Below are 23,470 nucleotides of genomic sequence, written 5' to 3' on the forward strand. Positions count from 1 at the left end.
AATGAAATTGCAAACTTTAAAAAATAGATTCAAAAATAAAACAATGTTCACAGTAATTAGTCTCTATAATACTAGAAGCTATGAGTAATCAAGGTCCTGTCTGAACAATCTGGAGCTATGCAGTTTGGTGCCTAGGCAGAGGGGTGGGTGGGTGTTGGTGTTTTTTTTTTACACATTTCACTTCAAATACCTTTTCCACAGTACTTACTTCCACAGTACTTGGTTCTGTTGCTGTTGCCATTTATTACCTGAAATTTCCTCCGGGCTACAAAATACTGCATTCTCCTGATGACTTTGACAGCTGTTCGGTGTGCTTCTGTTAGCCTACAAAACAAACCAGGCACACATTTTTCCCCCAAAGATTTTAAAATACAAAGCTTTTCAGTGCAAATTCGCAATAGTATATTAAGCATACATGCCCCTTTAGATGTTTGTGCTTTGTCTTTCCTGCTTCAAGTTTCTGACAGCTGAGAGCCACTTGTGCAGAATGGAGGCTTGCTGTGCTCATAACCAAAATGCTTTAGAGTGTGAAAGAGAAATAATTGCCTGCCTTCAAAGGAGCTCACTATCTGCTTCTGTGCCTGTCTGTGTCTCTGCATGAGTGACTGGTCTGACCATCGCTCCTCCTGGTTGGAAGATGGCACGTTCAAACAGTGGATCATGCAGAGAAACAGTAGGTCAGGTACTGGAGGCTTCTATCATCCTGTAGCTACTCAACTAGCATTTCTTATGGCATGCTGGTGTGCCCTGGCGTAGTTTGAGAATTAGTGGTTTAAGTCGTTAAACAAAAATAGATAAATCTGAAGTATAGAAAATTCTGGAGATCAGGAGAAATTGCCATCAGTGCAAGCAAGGCACAATGTAGGCAAATGTGGAGCATTGTGACACTCTTCATATTCTTTGAAGGTACCCACAAGTTTCTACTACAAAGAAATTAAAATGCGGGCAGATATTTGGACACTTGAAGTTATAACAAAAAACCTTTCCTAGAAAGATGCTGGTCTTTATTTCATCATTGCAAATGAGTTCACGAAAGTTATTAAACCAGAAACATTTTTGCCAGCCTATCTGCCCACGCTAGCTTGTGACAGTTGCTTGTGACACACCAAAACTCTGGCAAAACCAGGTGGTTAATCAAAGCTTTCCTGCTTGATCCTTAGAAACCACAGCTGACCAGGCAAATTACTATTTACAAGCATGCTTAATCTTAAAAACAAAATTATTTCACATATTTCACATGTAAAGAGTGTGCTTCCCCTTATACTGGGCTGATAAGGGTCACCTGGGCAGGCCCAAACAGAAATTATATGCAATAAAGTCAGTTGTGTATGCCCACTTCTGCTTAATGCGAAATCTCTTCCTGGAGATATTAGGAGAGCATTTTGCTCTTACACATTTGGGGATTGTAAACCTTTATGCTCTGCTTGTGAACACCCAAAGGAACCTGGCTACCCACTGTACAAAATGAAAATCACCTTCAAAGGGGAGAAACTGAGTATAAATATCCCTTCCTTTGAGCATCTCTCACTCTTTCATTCTGACTCATCCTGGACCACTAAATTTTCTGTGAGCTGGCATGAAAGCGGACTTACTCTCCCCCTTAATGTGGCATTTGTTGCAAAGGGAACTAAGGTGAACAACTTAACAATCATACTCAGTTTCTGCTACATACAGGTCAGGCTTAGCTTCCCCTTCTGAACAGAGCAAAATTATCGCATGTGTCTGTTGGGATATGAGTCCTACGCAGCTGAGAACAAGCAGCTCGATGTTTACATCACATGGTGGAGCTGACCGTGAGACCGGAAGCTCCAGGGAATTCACAGGGATTTGCTCTTTGTGTAATATGAGACCTTCCTGTTGCTTTTGTGAAGGAAGTCTCTTGCTTGGAGGAGACTGAACTGAACGGACGTGCTTTTGTACAGATTTACAGACAGAAATAAACCGTAGATGAAACAGACTTTCTGACTATCTTCTTTCTCCTGCTGGCAAGGATGAAAGGGAGTGTGCATCTTCCACGCAGGGAGATGTCGCCTATCAAGGTCTTCCTGGACTGCAAGGATGCCAGCCAGGGTAGATCACTGGTAAACAAGCTCCGGGAGCCGGGGAGAGGGGCCAGGTTTTCCAACAGTGTCTACATTTCCTGTCTTACTGAGGAGTCCTGATCTGCACTAGATTGCAGCTTGCGGAGGGGCAGCAGACCTTTTCCTGTTTAACCTCAGCACACCTAGGCACACTGTGGTTCAGCATGGGTGGGTATGGCCTCCCCGTGAGGGAGCCAATCAGAGAGGAGAAGAAGAAGAGTTTTGATTTGATATCCCACTTTATCACTACCCGAAGGAGTCTCAAAGCGGCTAACATTCTCCTTTCCCTTCCTCCCCCACAACAAACACTCTGTGAGGTGAGTGAGGCTGAGAGACTTCAGAGAAGTGTGACTGGCCCAAGGTCACCCAGCAGCTGCAGGTGGAGGAGAAGGGAAGCGAACCCGGTTCACCAGATTACGAGTCCACTGCTCTTAACCACTACACCACGCTGCTCTGGCTCTTCTTGGCAGGGCGTCAGAGTGGACCTGATTGAAAATTTCCTCTGCTGGGTCCTAAGAGATAAGAGGAGGCCTGCATCTACTCTCTCCAACTTTGTTCCTAAGGGCTTTACCATCACCTACTCCTTTACTCCATTTGTAGTTTAACCCAGTGGGGTCTCCTTTTAGACGTGTATGCCACCTGCAACATTGCTATAGAGATCAGTTGGTCACGTGTTTTCAGGACCAGGGATACATTTTTACTCACAAATGGACTGACTATTGCTATGCGGAGTTTGTGCCTGTTTCATAGCAATAGCACATATTTGTATTTTGTTCTTTATTCTATGCATGTCACAACTTGTAAAGTATGGGTGAGTTTTTCTCTCAATTTTGCTGCTTTCTCTTTTTGTAAACCGCTTTGAGATTTTTTTCAACAATCAAGCCATGTATAAATTTTATGAAATAAATAAATAAATAAATAAATAAATAAATAAATAAATACAGGTGGGATAGTCATTGGGCTGGATCTTTAGGAGGGACAGAGACAGGGACACCTTGTCCCACCCCAATGCTAGAGTAAGGGATCTTGGAGGGTGGTGCTTTCTGTCCAGAAGTCCAGCTCAGGGGCTGACAAGCCATAATGCAGCTTTACCTGAGGTTGCCTCAAACGGACCACTGGAAGCAGTGCAAACTGTTGTGGACCCTAACATTAGGCAGCCTCTGTGGGCTGACAGCACACTGACCATCACTTGGGCTGCTCGATCAAGTGATCCATGCCAATGCCAATGCCTCTTCCCTGCACTCAATTCAGCTGTCACCTTATTTCATCTCAGAACTGGCTGTTTTATTTCTGCTCCTCCTCCTTGTTTTTACAACATAAGGGCCCACAATCAAGCAATAGCAGTGTCCAATTTACAGGATTTCCTTTTCACAATCTTGTCTTAAATGCAGTAATTTGGGGTGTTTACAGGAAAGGTGCCCTCCTCCTCCTCCTTTTAAAAAGATCAAGCTTTTATTTCCATTCTGCATCAGGAATGGACACCTCCCTTGATGCAAATAAAGACAGAGAAAATCGTTGGGGTTAAACCATTCTCTGAATTCCTCTCTTGGCTTGGGAGGAATGGGCTTTCATCTGCGCTTTGCCCTGAGGTCTGGCACTCACTTCTTCATGGAATGAAAGAGCAGGCAAAGGCACTGGATGCAGAAACACGTTGTCTGCTGCAACCCTCCGACTCAATTTCTGGAAGCAGAGGTTATCCTACTAATTGGATTTTTTAAATTGGCTTTAAAGTAATGGCATGTTGCTGGAAAGAGATGTGACTGCAAACTGCAAGACATTCAGCTGAGATAAGATTTTATTTGGTGCGAGAGATGGCTGCGGAGAGGGGAGCCCACGGTTTGTTTATTTTAAGCTTCTCTTCATATTTATGATTCGGCAACCCTCTGTGGAATGTAAGCTAAGAAATATTTACGAGTGAGGAGGGAATAATTGGAGTTATACTGAGATCAATATAGCAATAATGGAGACTGTATGTGACTTGAAATGAAAAAGGAGGGCAAGGGGGAAGCTCAAGTATGAATATGATGGGAACATAGAGTTGTTCCTCCCACCTCCACTTAAAACATCAAAAAAGAGATTTGTTTGTGCTTCTGGCGGAATGTAATTAAAGATAAAGGATAATTGGCTATAAATCTCAGCTGTAAAGATGAAAAGAATCCATGGGAAATAGCCCACTTTCCTAGGCTAAGGGGGGAAATGGCGAAGATCTGCAACACAGTATTACTACTGAGACAGAATGGCTTTTAGCAGGCTGTCGCCTGTTCTGAGACATCGAAGCAAAAGAGACGGAGAGCTAAGACCTTTGAGAAACTTCCGAGATTCAATTCTGCCACAAGTCATGATGGGAGGCAACACTGGGAAAGTGAAAGAGACAATACCATAGATGGTCAGAAGGAATCTCCATGGACATAACAGTTTTTTAAAGAGGGACAAAGATGAAAGCCCAGTTCTGCTGGATCTCTCAGTGGCTTTTGACACCATCGACCAGGACATCCTTCTGGATCATCTAGAGGGGCTGGGAGCTGGGGGCACTGTTATACAGTGGTTCCGCTCCTTCCTCCTGGGCCATGTTCTGAAAGTGGTGGGGGGGGGATGAGTGTTCGGACCCCTGGGCTCTCACATGTGGGGTGCCTCAGGGTTCTGTCCTCTCCCCCATGCTTTTTAACATTGATATGAAGCCACTGGAAAAGATCATCAAGGGGTTTGGGCTGAGTGTTCATCAGTATGCTGATGATACCCAGCTCTACCTCTCTTTTAAGTCAGAACCAGTGAAGGCTTCCGGTTTGGGTCGCGGACAGTGAGGAAGCGCGGAGAGCCCTGCTCGGGTTTTCTGAGCATCGTGGAGGCTTGGGGGAGACGCAAAGGCTCTGCGCACCCCAAAAATCCCAAGGGGGAGACCCTTGGGGGATAGGCTACCCAGCAGCATGGGAGCGGAGCCGCCGTCTTTTCGGGTCGTTTCCTTGAGAGAGGTCGCGAGGATGACGGGACCGTGAGCGCAAATGGGAGAGGACCGACTCCACGATGCGATGCCTCTAGCTTCAGCTGGAAAAAGCGACGAGCTTCCATAAAGATAAGAATGGACTCCCCAGTGTTTCTAGCTTCTTTTTAAAGGGAAGATTTTGGTTTAAAGCTGGGAGAATCCTGGATGCTTTTAGATTTCTATTTGGTGTCCACCCGGTGGAGGAGTTAAAATGGCGCAGATACAAAGTTGCAGGAATGAGGAAGGAAGTCTTTGCTAGTCTGACTGAGTGAGTACAAACCGAGAACCCACGGCAATAGAACTGAGGGAACTTTAAGGTGATATTGAGGGAAATTTTATGCAAAAACACAAGTAATAATGAGGATGCCAATCGGAAGCGCATATTTTTTAGTTCTTAATTAAACTCGCTTACGCTGTTTTCCCTGCCCTTCTCCTAGTTTCCCTGCCCTCCACTTAAGGAAAATAAAAATTTAAAGTTGGCGAAGAACTGACGGAAACTTTCTGGACAGAGGTTTTAAAAGTGGAGGTTGAGCTAATTGGCGGGCACAGACCCTTAAAGACTTTCGGAGGAGACGCTCTTTTGGGATATATCATTAAGGAGGCATACGTATTTGCCCCCTTCCTTCTGTTTTATTCCATTACGTCTTGATTTGGACTACTGAGTTCATTAACCACCCCTCCCAGCATAGACTGCTAAGTTTACGCCAACTTTCCGGTTACTGTTTCTTGGATGCTTGGACATTGCAGTTATTTTACGTGGGACTCTTTCTCATCCGAGCCGTGTTAAAGCAAATAATACGCCGTTAAGACCTCGCCGCGGGTTAATACCCCCCCCCACTTCTGTGGACGTTGGGGTGAATCGGTTCAGTTAACAGAATTACCGAGAATTATCGAGACCCGAGCAAGAGAGAAACCTTTGGTGGAGTGCTGTTCTGGGACTCCTCTCCGACGAAGTTCCTTCTTTGGACTACCATATTTTTTCCGGATTATTATACTTTTTCTTCCTACATCCTTTAATCTTCCCCCTCTACCCTCATTCTCTTTGGTAACATTCTCTGTGGTAACATTCTCTTTGGTAACACTGCTGTTTATTTGGAATACTTACATTTTCCCCGACCAGTTGCTTTGGGGAAATAACCAAAGCTATCATTTAATGAGAAATTGGAGATAATAGGGACATTAACGGCACTTTCATCTTACCCTCTTACTCCCATGGGTTTGCATGTATAATAATTGAAGTGTGTCTGGAGAGAGAGACGGATCAGGAGGGGACCAGGGGTCTAGAATACGGTCCTCTCTCCAGGCGAGTTTGAAAACGGACTTGAATAAGAGCAATTTGAAATTCGTTATGATCTTTATTTTTTGACCTGGGGCTATAAGGGGGGAAAAATAATTAATAACTAATAAGAGTGAGATTGTGAGGCCTTTAAGGGAGGGACTTGGTAATGATGGGGAGAGATGGAGAAAAGAGGAGGAGGGACTCCAGGGGACAGGAAGCCATCACGCCAAGAAGAAATTAAAGACCTAGATATCCTATGGAGGAATTTAAACAAAATGAATTATATATGGAAAGCAAACTGGGAGAAGTGCAGGAGATGATTGATAAAAAGATAGAAGGTGCAGTTGGAGAACTCTCAATTAAGATTCAAGAACTCTCTGCAAAATCTAAAATAATTGAGGAATCCAATAAAAAAATGCAGAGAGAGATGAGGGAACAGAAAAAAGAGTCAGCAAAGATGAAAGAGGATTTGAGAGAGTTAAATAAAATGCAAGAGAGGATCTGGGACAACTTAGCCATGGCAGAACTGCGACAAAAACAGCTTCATTTAAAATTTAGGGGAGTCGGTGAGGAAAGGAATGAGGACATAAAAGGAAAAATGATCAAGGAATTATCTAAGTGGCTGGGACTAAAGGAAGAAGAGATGGCTTTTTCTATTGAGAATGTGTTTAGAATAAAGACGAGACCACAACACTTAAAGCCAAATAAATTCCTGGGAGATTGCCTAGTGATTTTTAACTCACTAGAAATGAAAAATCTAATCTTAAAAACGAGCTACCAAAATAAATTAAGAATTGATGGCAGGCCCATTATTATCTATAAAGAAATACCAGTAAGATTGTTACGCAAAAGAGAAGGGTATAGACAAGTGGTAGGCATTTTAAAGAGAAATGATATACAGTATAGATGGGAGTTCCCTGAAGGGATCACCTTTTTCTATAAAGATAAAAAATTTAAGTTGATGGACACTCAGGAGGTGGAGAAGTTCCTGAGAAGATATGAGAAGGAGCTTGGTAAGGCAGAAAACAGGTTAAGGGTTAGGGAGGAGGATGAGGAGGATGAGGAGGAGGAGAGAAGGAGAGGGAGGGAGAGGGGGCTGGAGAAGGAGGAGAAGGAAGAGGAAGAAGAAAATGAAGAAGATGAAGCCGTGGTGGGAGAATAGGCGGCAGAAGAGGAGGAGCTCCTAGGGGGTAAAGGCTCTAGATTATAAGCTCGTCAACCCGACTAGAGTGTCAATAACAGTTAAAAGTTAAACAATAGCTTCTACATTGAAATTCTTGTCCTGGAATGTGAACAGGCTAAACGAGAAACTTAAAAGGAATAAAATTGAGAAGGCTTTGAAAAATAAGAATTATGACGTGATTTGTTTTCAAGAGACCCATATAGCCAAAAAACATAAACACATTTTGGTAAATAAAAAAATAGGGGTAGAGTTTATTAATTCTGAGGCAAATAAGAAAAAAGGAGTAGTGGTTTATGCTAAAGGAAAATGGGACCCTGTATTAATTTGTAAGGATGACGAGGGAAGAATATTGGGAATACAACTCAACCACCGGGGGGGAAAAATCAATGTTGTAACGGTCTATGCCCCTAATACAAACAAAGCCGAGTTTTTTGGAAAATTAGAACAAATCTTGCTAGAATTAGAAGATCATAAATTAATCCTGCTTGGAGATATGAACGGCGTACCAGTGCCGGAACTGGATAGAAGTGTAAAGAAGGGGAAACTGAACCAAGGGAAGCTCCCAAGATCATTTAATAATCTTGAGGAGAACCTAGATTTAATAGATATATGGAGGCATAAAAACCCCGTAATAAAGCAGTTTACACACTTTTCAGAACTCCACCAGAGTTGGGGTAGAATTGATCAGATTTGGGTGTCAAGAATATTATCGACAAGAGTAACGAAATGCGAAATACAACCTAGGACCCTCTCTGACCATTGCCCAATAGTTCTGGAAATAAAAAACAAAGTATCAGGCCCGTACAGGTGGAGGATGAATGAATACCTATTTGAAATTGAGGAAGTGATAGAAAAGGCCAAAAGTACCCTGAAAAATTATTTTGATTTAAATTTGAATAAAGATACTCCCATTGATATAGTCTGGGACGCCGGTAAGGCAGTCCTCTTGATACAACAAAATAATCATAGAAGGAAATTAAGAGAACAAAAGAAAGAAGAAATTCTTACTCAGTTAAAAGATTGCGAGAAAAAATTGATAACAAAGCTGGGAGACGAAAGGATTAAACAAACCTCCAAAGTGTTGCAGGCACAATATTCTGCATTATTAAATCAAGAAGTAGAATGGAGAATTAAATTTATGAAGCAGAAATACTTTGAGTCGGCGAATAAGACGGGGAGGCTACTGGCGTGGCAGCTAAGAAAAAGCAAAAAGCAAAATGTGATTAATAAATTAATAATGGATGATAAGATAATAGAAGATCCAGATGAAATAGAAAAAAGGTTTACCCAATTCTATGAAAAGTTGTATGAGAAAGGAGAAGAGGACAATGTAGAAATAGAAAAATACTTGGACAAATGTAGAGGGGAATGCTTAACTGACGAAGATAGAACACAATTAAATAAGAGGATCACAGTGGATGAGGTTAAGGAGGCCATTAAGAAAGTGAAACCAGGGAAAGCCCCTGGTCCAGATGGATTGTCTTCTAAATATTATAAAATCTTAGGGGAATATCTAGCTCCGGTACTTAGTGACGTTATTAATAATATCTTTCAAGGAGGGAGGATCCCCGATTCATGGAAAGAGGCACACATTACATTAATACCAAAAACGGAAACTGAGAAAATGGATATAAGAAATTATAGACCGATTTCCTTGCTTAATAACGACTATAAGATCTTTGCAGATATTATGGCGAATAGACTTAAGAAGTACTTAAAGAGATCTATTCACAAAGACCAAGTGGGATTCCTCCCTAATAGGCAACTGAAAGACAATGTCCGGCATATATTAAATATTATTGAATACCTAGATATGAGGATAGACATCCCGGCGGCACTGATTTTCATTGATGCCGAAAAGGCCTTCGATAATGTTTCCTGGAACTTTTTATTACAATGCATGAAAACAGCAGAAATAGAAGGCCCTTTCATGGAGGGTATAAAGGCAATATACTCAGGTCAAAGGGCCAAGTTGATTATCAGTAATAACCTTTCCAGCTCCTTTACGATCACGAAGGGTACAAGACAAGGCTGTCCATTGTCTCCCCTTTTATTTATTATGGTTTTGGAAATAATCGCAAATAAAATAAGGGAGTCATCAAAAATAAGGGGGATAAGAATTGGAGAAAAGGAGTATAAATTAAAGGCTTACGCCGATGACCTGGTACTGTCTTTAGAGGAACCAATGGATAGCGCCAGTAATGTATTAGAGATTCTAGAGGAATTTGGTAAATTGTCTGGGTTCAAATTAAATAAGAAAAAAACTAAAATTTTATTGAAGAACTTGGACGATGATGCAAAAAACCAGCTGAAGCAAATAACAGGTATTAAGGTAGCGAAAAGGGTAAAATACTTGGGAATATGGATCTCCCCAAAAAATATAAATTTAGTAGAAGATAATTACACCAGGGTATGGAAAGAAATCAAGAAAGACCTAGATATCTGGAACAGGTTAAAATTATCCTGGACAGGAAGGATGGCCGCGATCAAGATGAGTATTTTACCAAAACTATTATTTTTATTCCAGAATATCCCTGTAATTAGAGGAACAACATGCTTTAAGAATTGGCAAAAAAAATTGGCTAAATTTATATGGCAGGGGAAAGGGGCTAGAATTAAGTTCAAACTCCTGACGGACGTAAGAGAAAGAGGGGGCTTTGCAGTTCCAGACTTAAGGCTTTATTATGAGGCAGCCTGCCTCTGTTGGATAAAGGACTGGGCCACCCTAAAAAATAGATTTATTAGATCTAGAGGGCTTTAACATCAGGTTTGGCTGGCATGCCTATTTATGGCAGGACAAAGGGAAAGCTCATAAAAGCTTCTCTAACCATATTATTAGAGGTTCGTTACTCGAAGTCTGGAATAGGAATAAAAAATTGATTGAAAGAGGTACGCCTTGGTGGCTTTCACCAATTGACATTATAACATTAAAAAAACCAAATCAGGCAGGGGAAAGATGGACATATGAAGATCTTCTAGTTAAAACAGAGGGAGGTTGGAAGGTTAGACCCTACGAAGGGCTGAAGGGGAAGTTAAATGGATGGATACAATTCCACCAGATTAATGCATTGTGGCTTGAACACAAAAAATCAGAGATGAGTGAAAAAAAGTCGAAATACCAGGTGGAAATTCTGGAAAGTAATACTAAACTCCTCTCTAAAATATATAAGCAACTGTTGGATTGGGAAACTAAAGATGAAGAAGTGAAGGGAGTTATGGTTAAATGGGCCAGAGATCTTGGACACAATTTGGAATATGATAGATGGCTGAAACTTTGGAAGAGGGGTATGAAGTTTACAGCATGTGCTGCTCTCCGAGAGAACTTGGAAAAAATGATGTATCGCTGGTACATCACCCCGGCAAGACTGGGGAAGATGTACAAAACCGGAAACAGCACTTGCTGGAGATGTAAAAACAAGGTAGGAAACTTCTTCCATATGTGGTGTACTTGTGACGTGGTGAAAAGATTCTGGGGACAAATTTATGATGAGTTAAAGAAAATACTGAAATATAATTTCCCTAAAACACCGGAGGCGTTTCTCTTGGGTATGATTGGAGAGGAGATCAAAAGTGAAGACCAAACATTCTTTCAGTATGCCACGGTGGCGGCCAGGATCTTATTGGCACAAAACTGGAAAACTCCCAACACCCCCACGGTCAGAGAATGGCAAATGAGATTGTTTCAATACATAGAGCTAGCGAGATTGACACAAAGAATTAGGCATCAAAATAATGTTAAATTAAAAAACGATTGGAATAAATTTTTAAGTTATATTGAAGCTAATTTGGGAATTACCAAAGTCACAGTGGACGGAATTTAACACCTGCAATGTATAGAATATAGAATTAGTAGTATACAACTGCAGAAAGATTATAAGAGTATCTAATCTAAACTGGGTTGGATGGAGGTCAAGTGTTTGTAAATGTATGTGAAATGTGGTAATTTGATTTTGTCTTTTTGTTCTGGAGGTCCGTTGTTCTTAACCTGAAACTCTTCTTAACCTGAGACACCACTTTAGCTAATGGGGCCTCCTGCTGCCGACACTCCGCCGCCGTGCAATTTCTGTTCTTATCCTGAAGCAAAGTTCTTAACCCGAGGTACTACTTCCGGGTTAGCAGAGTCTGTAACCTGAAGCGCCTGTAACAGGTGCCACTGTAATAAATTATTATTATTATTATTATTATTATTATTATTATTATTATTATTATTAATTTCACATGCAGGACTGTACAAAGCTAATATTTTGAGTTCCTCACTTGAAGTTTTATAAATTTATATAACATATGGAAATCATTAATGGAAATCATTAATTATGCAGCTATTGATCAAGGGATTATCATTATAACTGAAATGTAACTAAAATTAATAAGATTATGGAACACAGTGGCATAAAATCAGAAATTCATCCAATCCCCCACGCAGGAGCCACTTTAACAAAAATGTATTAACTGGATGTTGATTGGCATTTGAATAATTGTATTAATTGGAAATTAATTGATATTGTTTTAATTTGGCTATTATTGGGGGAATATTGGAAAACTAATAAAACTTTATTTTGGGAAAAACCCTCCCTGTGCAGAATTTTCCATGTCACACAGAAGGTTTGAAAACCAGCCTGATGTCTGTGAAAACTGAGGTGATACGCAGATCCAACATGAGGACCAACATCAGAATGATTGAGGTGGACCCCTATAGTAAGACCAGAGATGTAGCCCTTAATTGCAAAAATGTGAATAATAAATTGATTAGTCGTACTGTTCTTACAAACAAAATTTCTAATAATTAAGTGCCTCAAAGTGACTGACACAGTAAAAATGGAATGACAATGACTCTAAATTAAGAAAAAACAGCAGTAAACAGAAAATAAAATACTGATCCCACAATATATTTAATAAGTCCTACCCACCCAACTCACAGAATAAGCACAACAAAGACTGCTGACATAAATGAGTATCTATTGCACAATATGTAGGCATGCACATAGCATAAAATTCACAGGCACACAACAGTTCACATGCATGCACTGGGTAATTTTTAATTAATTAATTAATTAAATTTATATACTGCCCTTCATCTTAAGATCTCAGGGCAGTTCACAAGATAAGAATACAGGATAAAAGCACAAAATAAGTAGATTAACACAACAACAACAACAACAACAACAACAACAACAACAACAACAACAACAACAAAAGCAAAACAATAATCTCCACTCCCACAAACACATTTAAAATAGAACATTAATAAGCCCAAGGCCTGGTGGAAGAGGAATGTTTTCACCTGGCACCTAAAAATCTATAATGAAGGCGCCAGATGAACCTCCTTGGGGAGAGTATTCCACAAACAGGGAGCCACAGTCTTGACTGGGAATCAACATCAAGTCTAAATCTTACTGTACTAGGCCTTTGCATATTTAATTCAAACACTGCATGAGCGGGTATAACATTTCAGATAAAGTACCACCAAACACAAAGATACCAATGAAAACAGTAGCCTTGTGTCTCCTCTGTATTCTACTTTAACATCTAGGGATGCCCAAATTAGTATATCACATACATATATGCAGCATAATTGTACATCCCAGACTTAGGAAATCCACATACTAAGCATCTTTATGTGAGAGAGGAACAGAATAAGACATAGGCCCACCATTTGGAGCTATAGCCTCATGGCTGCCATAATGCCCTGTTCTGGACTACGTGGTACAGCTTAAAGCTCATGAAATTAGATTCCTGTATGTATTGTGAGTCTCAGGTCTGAAAGTACTATGCTGGGTTCACAGTGGTGATATATATGCTCCATGGCTATTAGAATATGATAGGGAACTAACAATTGTTTCATGATGTCTGCTGGCAGTGGCCAGGGGTGGAGGAAGGAGGGTGCGGTGGGGGAGGGTCACCTCGGGTGTCACCGGGGTGATGAGGGTGATGACAAAATACTGGGCGGCATTCACTGCAGCGCCTGCAGTGCGCCCAAGCCACAGGTCTCTCCCAACAGTCAGCCCGCTGCCTCCCCCCCAGCTGTAGTGGGAGGAGGCAGGCAGACTCTTCAGAGGCCCCGCGGAGCGCCCCGTCCCACGGGCAGCTGGCCCCGCCCCTGGGCACAAGGCACGCGCCCCACCCCAGGCACCTGATCGGCTTGCTCCGCCACTGGCAGTGGCAGCAGGATTTCAGTGCATCGTTCTTTCATTTTGCCTTTCTTCAAATGTTGATTAAAGTCAGTAGAAGTGTAACTGAGCTAGAAAGAAAAAGGTGGGCAATAGTTTACAATTTTGTAGTGTTGCCATATGTCTGGAATTTCCTGGACATAGCAAGCAAATGGCCCTCATTAACAGCGTCCAGGCAGAAATCACTAAATTGTCCGGGAAAATCTGGATGTGTGGCAGCCCAACAACTGCTTTAAAAAGCTCATCATCTTTGACCAAAAAAGCTAAGCACTTTTGTGTCCGGATTTTCACTGTTTGAAATATGGCAATCCTACATCTTGTAATCCTGAAATCCAGTCAGCTCCTACCACTTGTAGGAAGTGGGGAGCAAGAAACAGTGTGATTCTAGTCAAATGCAACAATCTGGCATGGTAATCATAGAATCATAGAGTTGGAAGAGACCACAAGGGCCATGGAGTGCAACCCCCTGCCAAGCAGGAAACACCATCAGAGCACTCCTGACATATGGTTGTCAAGCCTCTGCTTAAAGACCTCCAAAGAAAGAGACTCCACCACACTCCTTGGCAGCAAATTCCACTGTCGAACAGCTCTTACTGTCAGGAAGTTCTTCCTAATGTTTAGGTGGAATCTTCTTTCTTGTAGTTTGGATCCATTGCTCCGTGTCCGCTTCTCTGGAGCAGCAGAAAACAACCTTTCTCCCTCCTCTATGTGACATCCTTTTATATATTTGAACATGGCTATCATATCACCCCTTAACCTCCTCTTCTCCAGGCTAAACATGCCCAGCTCCCTTAGCCGTTCCTCATAAGGCATCGTTTCAGGCCTTTGACCATTTTGGTTGCCCTCCTCTGGACACGTTCCAGTTTGTCAGTGTTCTTCTTGAACTGTGGCGCCCAGAACTGGACACAGTACTCCAGGTGAGGTCTGACCAGAGCAGAATACAGTGGCATTATTACTTCCCTTGATCTAGATGCTATACTCCTATTGATGCAGCCCAGAATTGCATTGGCTTTTTTAGCTGCCGCGTCACACTGTTGGCTCATGTGAAGTTTGTGGTCAACCAAGACTCCTAGATCCTTTTCACATGTACTGCTTTCCAGCCAGGTGTCACCCATCTTGTATTTGTGCCTCTCATTTTTTTTGCCCAAGTGCAATACTTTACATTTCTCCCTGTTAAAATTCATCTAGTTTGTTTTGGCCCAGTTCTCTAATCTGTCAAGGTCGTTTTGAAGTGTGATCCTGTCCTCTGGGGTGTTAGCCACCCCTCCCAGTTTGGTGTCATCTGCAAATTTGATCAGGATGCCCTTGAGTCCATCATCCAAGTCGTTGATAAAGATGTTGAATAAGACCGGGCCCAAGACAGAACCCTGTGGCACCCCACTAGTCACTCTTCTCCAGGATGAAGAGGAACCATTGATGAGCACCCTTTGGGTTCGGTCAGTCAGCCAGTTACAAATCCACTGAGTGGTAGCATAGTCAAGACCGCATTTTACCAGCTTCTTTACAAGAATATCATGGGGCACCTTGTCAAATGCCTTGCTGAAATCAAGGTAGGCTACATCCACTGCGTTCCCTTCATCTACCAGGCTTGTAATTCTGTCAAAAAACGAGATCAGGTTAGTCTGACATGACTTATTTTTCAGAAATCCATGCTATTGGTGATCACAGCATTCCTTTCTAGGTGCTCACAGACTGTTTGCTTAATGATCTGCTCCAGAATCTTCCCTGGTATTGATGTCAGACTGACTGGGCGGTAATTATTTGGGTCCTCTCTTTTCCCCTTTTTGAAAATAGGGACAACATTTGCTCTCCTCCAGTCTGCCGGGACTTCGCCTGTTCTCCAGGAATTCTCAAAGATGACTGCCAGTGGTTCTGAGATCACATCTGCCAGTTCTTTTAATACTCTTGGATGCAGTTCATCTGGCCCTGGAGACTTGAATACATCTAGACTAGCCAAGTATTCTTGTACTATCTCCTTAGTTATTCTGGGCTGTGTTTCCTCTGCTGAATCATTTGCTCCAAATTCTTCAGGTCGGGCATTATTTTCTTTATCGGAGAAGACTGAGGCAAAGAAGGCATTGAGGAGTTCAGCCCTTTCTGTGTCCCCTGTTTGCATTTCACCATCTTCTCCTCTGAGTGACCCCACTGTTTCTTTGTTCTTCCTTTTGCTACGAACATACCCATAAAAGCCTTTTTTGTTGCTTTTAACCTCTCTAGCAAGCCTGAGTTCATCCTGTGCCTTAGCTTTTCTGACTTTGTGTCTACACGTGCTGGCTATTTTTTTGAATTCCTCTTTGGTGGTTTCCCCCCTTTTCCATTTTTTGTACACATCCTTTTTTAATCTTAACTCAGTTAAAAGTTCTTTAGATAGCCACCCTGGCTTCTTTAGGCACCTTCCATGTTTCCGTCTCATTGGTATTGCCTGAAGTTGTGCTTTTACTATCTCCCTCTTAACAAACTCCCAGCCATCATGAACTCCCTTTCCTTTTAGTATTACTGTCCATGGGATCTCACCCAGCAATGATGTAGGGATCCTGCCTGAGGTCATGTGAGAGGAACAGAGAAGGGAGCAGCTAAGCATTCTCAAGAATGTGGGGAGGAGGCAAAACATATCCGCCACCTTGAACTCTGTGCAGAAAAGGTAATAAAAAGATGTAATAAAAATAGAAAAAGAAATAAAAGGAGTGAGAGTCCTCAAAGCAACATCCCCCAAAGAAAACCTCGTGCCTTCCTTTCAGCTCTCCTATGCTCCTCCTTTCCAGTCAGCTGCAAGACAACAACAAAACTCTCAAGAATTCTGGGTCTTTTGCTGGCAAGAGGTTTCTCTCCAGCTCTGACATAAGCAAGGGTGATGTGCCACAAATTCGAATAACTAATAACCAGCGATAATCAAAGCTTCTATATACATAAAAAATAATCTCGCCAAGAGGGTCCATTGTGATAAGAAGAAGAAAAACATTTGGCAGTGCAAGCCAAACACTTCATCTGCCATGCTGGAGGGGTTTGGATGAGGTGGAAGCAGCCCTCTGCCCGCGTGTGCCAGGCTCTGGTAAAATGGTGGGAAGGCGTAAGCTTCTGCCAATGATACCCCTGCCAGCAGTAGCCAGCACACACCCCTGAAATTCAGGGCTTTAGGGAAGGGGCGGAGTTGGGCTTGTCAATGATCCACTGGGAAGTTGTGGCAAGGGTCTGATCACCACTAATATGCAGACTCCTCCCCACCACCAACTTGATGACAAGAGCAGTGGGACCCTGGATAGGCTGCTGGCTCCACCAGCCTGTTAAGCCCCACTGCTGTCTTCTATAGATTAGAAAGAATGAATTGGAGACGCTGGGGCCAGTGGAATGGGTATTTCCTCTCACATGACCTCAGGCAGGAGAAAAGACTTGTGGGAGGCAGGCACTTCCTTCTCAGTTTTTCGGACTCGGCAAGCAGCAACGTTTACCGAAGCACCAGAAACAAGAATAGCATCCTGCCTCCCTTCCTGGCTCACAAATCAATAAAAATAGAAGTGGCAGAGTCAACAGTACCCTTCCTAAAGGGAAAAAAAATCAGTGTGACTGCAGACCATCATAGGAAGGGTTCCACTGTCCCCAGCATCCCACTCACAAATCTACACTTCAGGTAAGCCAATTGTTCTATTTATTTAATGGGATGCAGGGAACAGTAGATTGGGACATATCACAGCACTTCCCAATAACTGGGTGGGTCCACACTGCTGACACACCGATTACAAATTTGACTCAATTGAAGAGAAGAGCCATCTCTTTCTGGAGAGATTCTGAATGGGTGCCTCCTTGACTAAGTATGTGGGCCTTCATTATTAAATTGTCTGATGAAGGACGTGATGGAGTTGAAGACAAGAGGAGAAGCGAACAATTGCCAGTCTGGCTGCTCTCAACTCTAGCTCCATCAGTTGATGGAGTGAGTGGCCTCCAAGCTTGACCACAGGCCTTGAGTGTAGAGATACTGACAATGGGCACCCCATCCTTGTAAACTGGAGTCCGTGGTTATCTGACTGCCACACAGATTTCTGAATGGAGTGCCTTGCCGAAGATTGGAGGTTTGCACCCACCACAGAATGGACTGCTTAAGGTAAGAGCAAAGACCTGGGGTGGTTGTGAATGATTGTCCATTAATGTAGAAGTAAAAACCACTGTCGGGTATTTCTGAGAGGCTGACACGCAGAGTCCTAGAATTATTTGACAGACACTTGGCCGTCATCTTTTTTCTCTTTAAGATTGCAGCTGCTGCTGCAGAGATTTTGCTGATCTACTCTGGTGAAGAGCCACAAGACCTGACCTGCATCTAGCATGGCTCTTAGGTGAATGAGCCTTTGTGATGGAACCAAGCAACTTTTTTTGTAGTTGATCAAGAAGCCGTGAGATTGTAATGTCTTGAGGGTGATGTGCAAATGGAGATGAGCCTGTTGAAGGGACGTTGCCCAGAGGAGCACGTGGTTTAGAATGGATAAATATGAACGCCTTGTAGATGCAGGTGTGCCACTAGGGTCATCATTATCTTTGAGAAAACTTGGGCAAAGAGGCTAGACCAAAGGAGAGAGTCTGGAACTGAAAATGATGCTCGCCTATGGTGAACCGTAGATACTTTTGGTGATCTGGATGCATTTGAACATGGAAGTATGGTTGTCAAAGATTGATGGATGAGAGTCGCTGATGGCGACGGAGGTAGCAGCCTAGCCAGAACCTCCCGCCTTCAATTAAGCTTTTAATTAGGTTTTAGCCATCTTCTGACCCTATGTTTTTATTTTTGGTTGTCATTTTGTTTCCTTTGCTTTTAGCCTAATGGTTTATTGTTTTACTGTTTTATTATCTACTGTTTTATGGCTCAACTCGGTTTAGCGTAACAAGGAACGCTAAAGAAGATAGATTGCAGTCTTTGCAACTAACACACAGCTTTCATCCATTGAACATAAGACCTGGCCTTGATCTGACAAAAGAGCTACAATTCCCAGGGCTTGGAAACTCCCACCTGAATGAGGAAGAAAACAAGGAGCGGCTGAAACTGAAGTCAAATTTTGCTTCATTTTATCCCCTGGCACAAGCCCTATTACTTTGCTGCAGTAAACCATTCTGATTTATTAGTCATTTAACTTCTTTGAGGGTGACGAGGGTACTGGAGACAGCCTCGGTATTTCTGCTCGCAATTATAAGGGGAAGGCACCACAGGACAGAAGCGTTAAAAGCCCTAAAGCTGAGAACTAAAGACGGAAAAGGGAGCAGAAACCCCAGAGGCCCATCGAGATAAGGGACAAGCATGAAACCTTGCTTGTAAAACAACCCTCCCCACCTTTCGAAAGTTGGGAAACTGGAAGATAAACATAATCCGTCTTGTGACTGAGCCAAGTGAAGCCAAAAAACCCAGGACTAAGAGATTCCAACAAACTGCTCCCAATTACCTTTTTCCACACTCAACATGGTCCTCACAAGAAAGAACTATATGGACCTGGGAATTGCACCAATATCACCTCAGGGGGAGTGGGAGCCCCGAAGGAAGCAAAGTAAAATCAACAATTACTTCCCCCGTAAAGAAGGGAATAAGAATCCTCAGCACGAGAGCACTTCAAAAGAAATTGCCCCTACTGTGCTGGATTGGTCAATACAACGCAAAGACTTACAAACTAAGCATGAAAGACCAAATTATTCCTTGAGCTGGGTGCAGGAACTGGACCTAGATGAGAACGCCTTGATGACCAATTCCCCCAACCCCAATGACCTCGAGCACCAAAAATCAATTCAGAATCTCAGGGAAAACCAGCAAGAGCCTCAGAATCTCAGGGAAAACCAGCAAGACCCTCAGCCCACAGCGAATGCCAACAGTATAGAAGAGAGGGGTGACCAGTTACACGATCAAATAGATCAGATACGCACAGACCTCTACAATATAAAAAACTTTCTAGCAGTAACAAATGGCCTACTCCTGACGCTTGTGGAGAATTTCAAACAAGCAGAAAGAGCCACAGATCAGACCCTGGACTCAGATGCTAGAATCCACATACCACCCAAAAAGAACTCTCGCAAAAGAAAACCGGAACCCAAGATGAAGAAAACTAAAAACATCAAAAAATTTAAGCCGTCTAGAAAAACCCAACACATCAGCAAAAAACAGTGGCAGAAACTCTTCAACTTATTATCATCACCTTCTATATCCACAAAAAAAATCAAAGCTCAAGGCACCAAAGAGATTGACAAGGGAGACTCGCCAAAGACCAAACCCCTCCCTATATGTGAAAATAATTCCCCAAGTACATTCAAAGAAATAAGCCCCCCCCCACAGCTGTTCTCCCCCTATGTTCGCCCAGCCTGACAAAAGCAACCAAACTACAGTGGGATGCTCCTGTCTTGAACCCACCTAGGACCCCTGTAGCAACTGCAAACAGAAGTAAGTCGGGGATCTCCAATATAGACGGGAACCCGCGGGAACTCCAAGCCCCCAGTAGAAAGAAAGAATGGATCCTGGTCCTAAGCCCGGAAAAGATGGTATTCACGAACTATCCAAAACCACTGGGTCCTCGCACAGGGACAGACCGCGTGAGGCACCTGCTGACTATTATAAACAACATCCTACCTGGGGCAGTTAAAGCAAACGACATAGACAGTATAGACTACCTATATCAAGATGGACATTCAGTCCGTGCCCTGATCACTTTCACAGATCATAATCTGGTCAACTTCATCTTTAGAACAAGAAATCAATTTTTAAAGAAAGGAATAGATTTATTAAAAATCTTTGAAAACAGAGCTCCGCCAACCTCCCTACCAAGGGGGAAGGGACACCAAGAACAGAGGAACAAAATGATAGAGTGCATATGCAACAAAACCAGCAAAACCAGAGCCTAGTGCACCAGCAGGAAAACATAAGAAGAGTGACTAGTGGGGTGCCACAGGGTTCTGTCTTGGGCCCAGTCTTATTCAACATCTTTATCAACGACTTGGATGATGGACTCAAGGGCATCCTGATCAAATTTGTAGATGACACCAAACTGGGAGGGGTGGCTAACACCCCAGAGGACAGGATCACACTTCAAAACGACCTTGACAGATTAGAGAACTGGGCAAAAACAAACTAGATGAATTTTAACAGGAAGAAATGTAAAGTATTGCACTTGGACAAAAAAAAAAATGAGAGGCACAAATACAAGATGGGTGACACCTGGCTTGAGAGCAGTACATGTGAAAAGGATCTAGGAGTCTTGGTTGACCACAAACTTCACATGAGCCAACAGTGTGACGCGGCAGCTAAAAAAGCCAATGCAATTCTGGGCTGCATCAATAGGAGTATAGCATCTAGATCAAGGGAAGTAATAGTGCCACTGTATTCTGCTCTGGTCAGACCTCACCTGGAGTACTGTGTCCAGTTCTGGGCGCCACAGTTCAAGAAGGACACTGACAAACTGGAACGTGTCCAGAGGAGGGCAACCAAAATGGTCAAAGGCCTGGAAACGATAGCCCTATGAGGAATGGCTAAGGGAGCTGGGCATGTTTAGCCTGGAGAAGAGGAGGTTAAGGGGTTGTGATGGGACGATGAGCTGCTTATGCGTAAAATGCAAGTCCCTCAGAGTTTGATCAGGTTTTCAAACCTCTGCCTGTGACGGAGCCCCTCCAGCATGGCTGCGTCAATCACTAGTAGAATCCGAAAGTGGCTGCTTTCGGAAACGTTTCCAACATAAAAGCTCCTTAACGGAAACACGTCGTCTGGCCTCTCGGCGTGACAGTTTCCGTCGAGGTGTGGGTGTCCCTATAGGAGGTCCTGAGACCTCCCCACTGGTTTCGCTTGAAGCGTCTCTGAGCCATCCCTCCGACTCACTTTCCCTTGGAGTTCTTGCTCGCCCTCTACTGGTTCCCTCTTCCGCTGCTACTGCTCTCTCAACCTCAGGGAGCCTTTGCACCTGCGGCGCTTTAGATGTCAGTTCCCTGACATCCACCTCCCCTCCAGGGCCCCCTTCACCCCCTCCCGTCTCCTCTCCTACTGGCGGTGAGGAGGTAAAACCCCTGAAAGAACCTCCCTCATCTTCCGACGTCGCGAACACTTCCTTCCACTTGTTGCTGTTCCTACTCTCTAGGTACTCTTCGTCATCAGAGTCCACTCCATCTTCCAACTCCGACTCCGCGAACCCTTCCATTTCCTCTTCGGTGGTGCCGAAATACTCCCTCCTAAACCTTGCTATAGGCTGAGGTTTCCTCGGGAACCTTTGGTGGAACGTTTCTGTTAAAACCTCGTCATTGACTTCCTCTGCACTTACCCAGGTGTTTTCTGACTCCGGTTCCCCTTCCCACGCCACCAAATACTCCACCTGATTACCCTTCCACCTGGAATCGAGGATTTCCGCTACATGGTTGCGGCGTTCCCTCTCTTCCAAGGCTGGTCCCCTGACGTGCTCCCCTTCACGTCCCCCCCTGTATGGTGACAGTAACGACCTGTGGAACACTGGGTGCAATTTCATGTGGTTGGGTAATTGGAGTTTGAAAGCTACCGGGTTGACCTGCTGAATCACCTCAAAGGGTCCCAATCTTCTGGGCCTCAGTTTCTTACAACCCCCTTTGAACGGCAACCCTTGGGTTGACAACCACACTTGATCCCCCACCCTTATGGTTTCACCTTCCCTTCTGTTCTTGTCTGCCTGCTTCTTATATTGTGCCTTGGCCCTTTCTAAGTTGAGCTGGAGCTGCTGATGGATGGCTTCCATCTCTTCTACAAAATGTTCAGCCGCTGGAACGCTCCATCTCTCCCCTCCTTCCCCTGGAAATGCCCTGGGGTGACACCCGTAATTAGCCAAAAAGGGACTCATCCCTGTGGACACATTCTCCGCATTATTGTAGGCAAATTCTGCCAACGCCAACTTTTCGACCCAATCGTTCTCTCTGTCATTGACATAACACCTAAGATATTGTTGAAGAATGCCATTTGCCCTTTCCGCCTGCCCGTTGGTTTCAGGGTGCCGGGCAGTTGAAAAATTAACTTCCACGTGTAGCAAGCTCATGAGCTTCCTCCAGAACCTGGAAGTAAATTGTTTGCCTCGATCTGAGATCACCCTCGAGGGAGCCCCGTGCAACCTAAAGATATGTTCCACAAACAACTTCGCCGTTTCTTCCGCTGTGACTGCATGTGAGCATGCTACAAAATGGCACATCTTAGTTAACAGGTCTACTACTACCATGATGGCTGTTTTCCCCTTGGACCTTGGCAGATCCGTCATAAAATCTATTGATATCGCTTCCCAAGGCCGTTCTGGTGTGGGTAAAGGTTCTAATAACCCTGCCGGCGCCCTTCTTTCCCCTTTGGCTCGCTGACATTGGTCACACCCTCTTACATACTCCCTTACATCTTCCCTCACCTTAGGCCACCAAAATTCCCTGGTAACCAACCACATGGTTTTGTGTTGCCCAAAATGTCCCGCCGTGGGGCTATCATGCAACTGCTTGAGTACTCTCCCCCTCAATTCACCTTCGGGTATATACAGTGCCCCTTTGTAATACAATGCCCCATTTCTTTCCTCAAAACCTCCGGGGCTCTCGCCCTCCCCCCTGAGACCTCTGAGCTTATCCTGGGCATATTCATCATTTTCCGTTTCCTCCACCAGTTCCCGTTGCCCCACCAGCGCCGCCCCACACACCCAGCGGTCCTCCGGGATGACATGTCTCTCTTCGATCACCTCCTCCCCTTCCCAATATTCTGGTTTGCGTGAGAGCGCATCCGCCCTGACGTTTTCTGGGCCTGGCACATAACAAATCTCAAAGTTAAATTTGGAGAATTCCTGT

General features: G+C 43.6%; 1 protein-coding gene across 7 annotated transcripts in view; it reads right to left on the reverse strand.

Moving 5' to 3' along the window:
• The window catches only part of LOC309370990 (potassium voltage-gated channel subfamily KQT member 1-like), a 405,888-nt gene that overhangs the window by 181,540 nt on the left and 200,878 nt on the right, over positions 1-23,470 (reverse strand). For all 7 annotated transcript variants that reach the window (XM_081913303.1, XM_081913305.1, XM_081913302.1 and 4 more), the window contains one exon: positions 249-324. In XM_081913303.1, the coding sequence (XP_081769429.1) occupies positions 249-324 (76 nt within the window). The remainder of the gene's footprint in view (positions 1-248; positions 325-23,470) is intronic.

This window comes from Podarcis melisellensis (genome assembly GCF_964234715.1).
Source record: "Podarcis melisellensis genome assembly, chromosome: 5".
NCBI lineage: Eukaryota > Metazoa > Chordata > Lepidosauria > Squamata > Lacertidae > Podarcis > Podarcis melisellensis.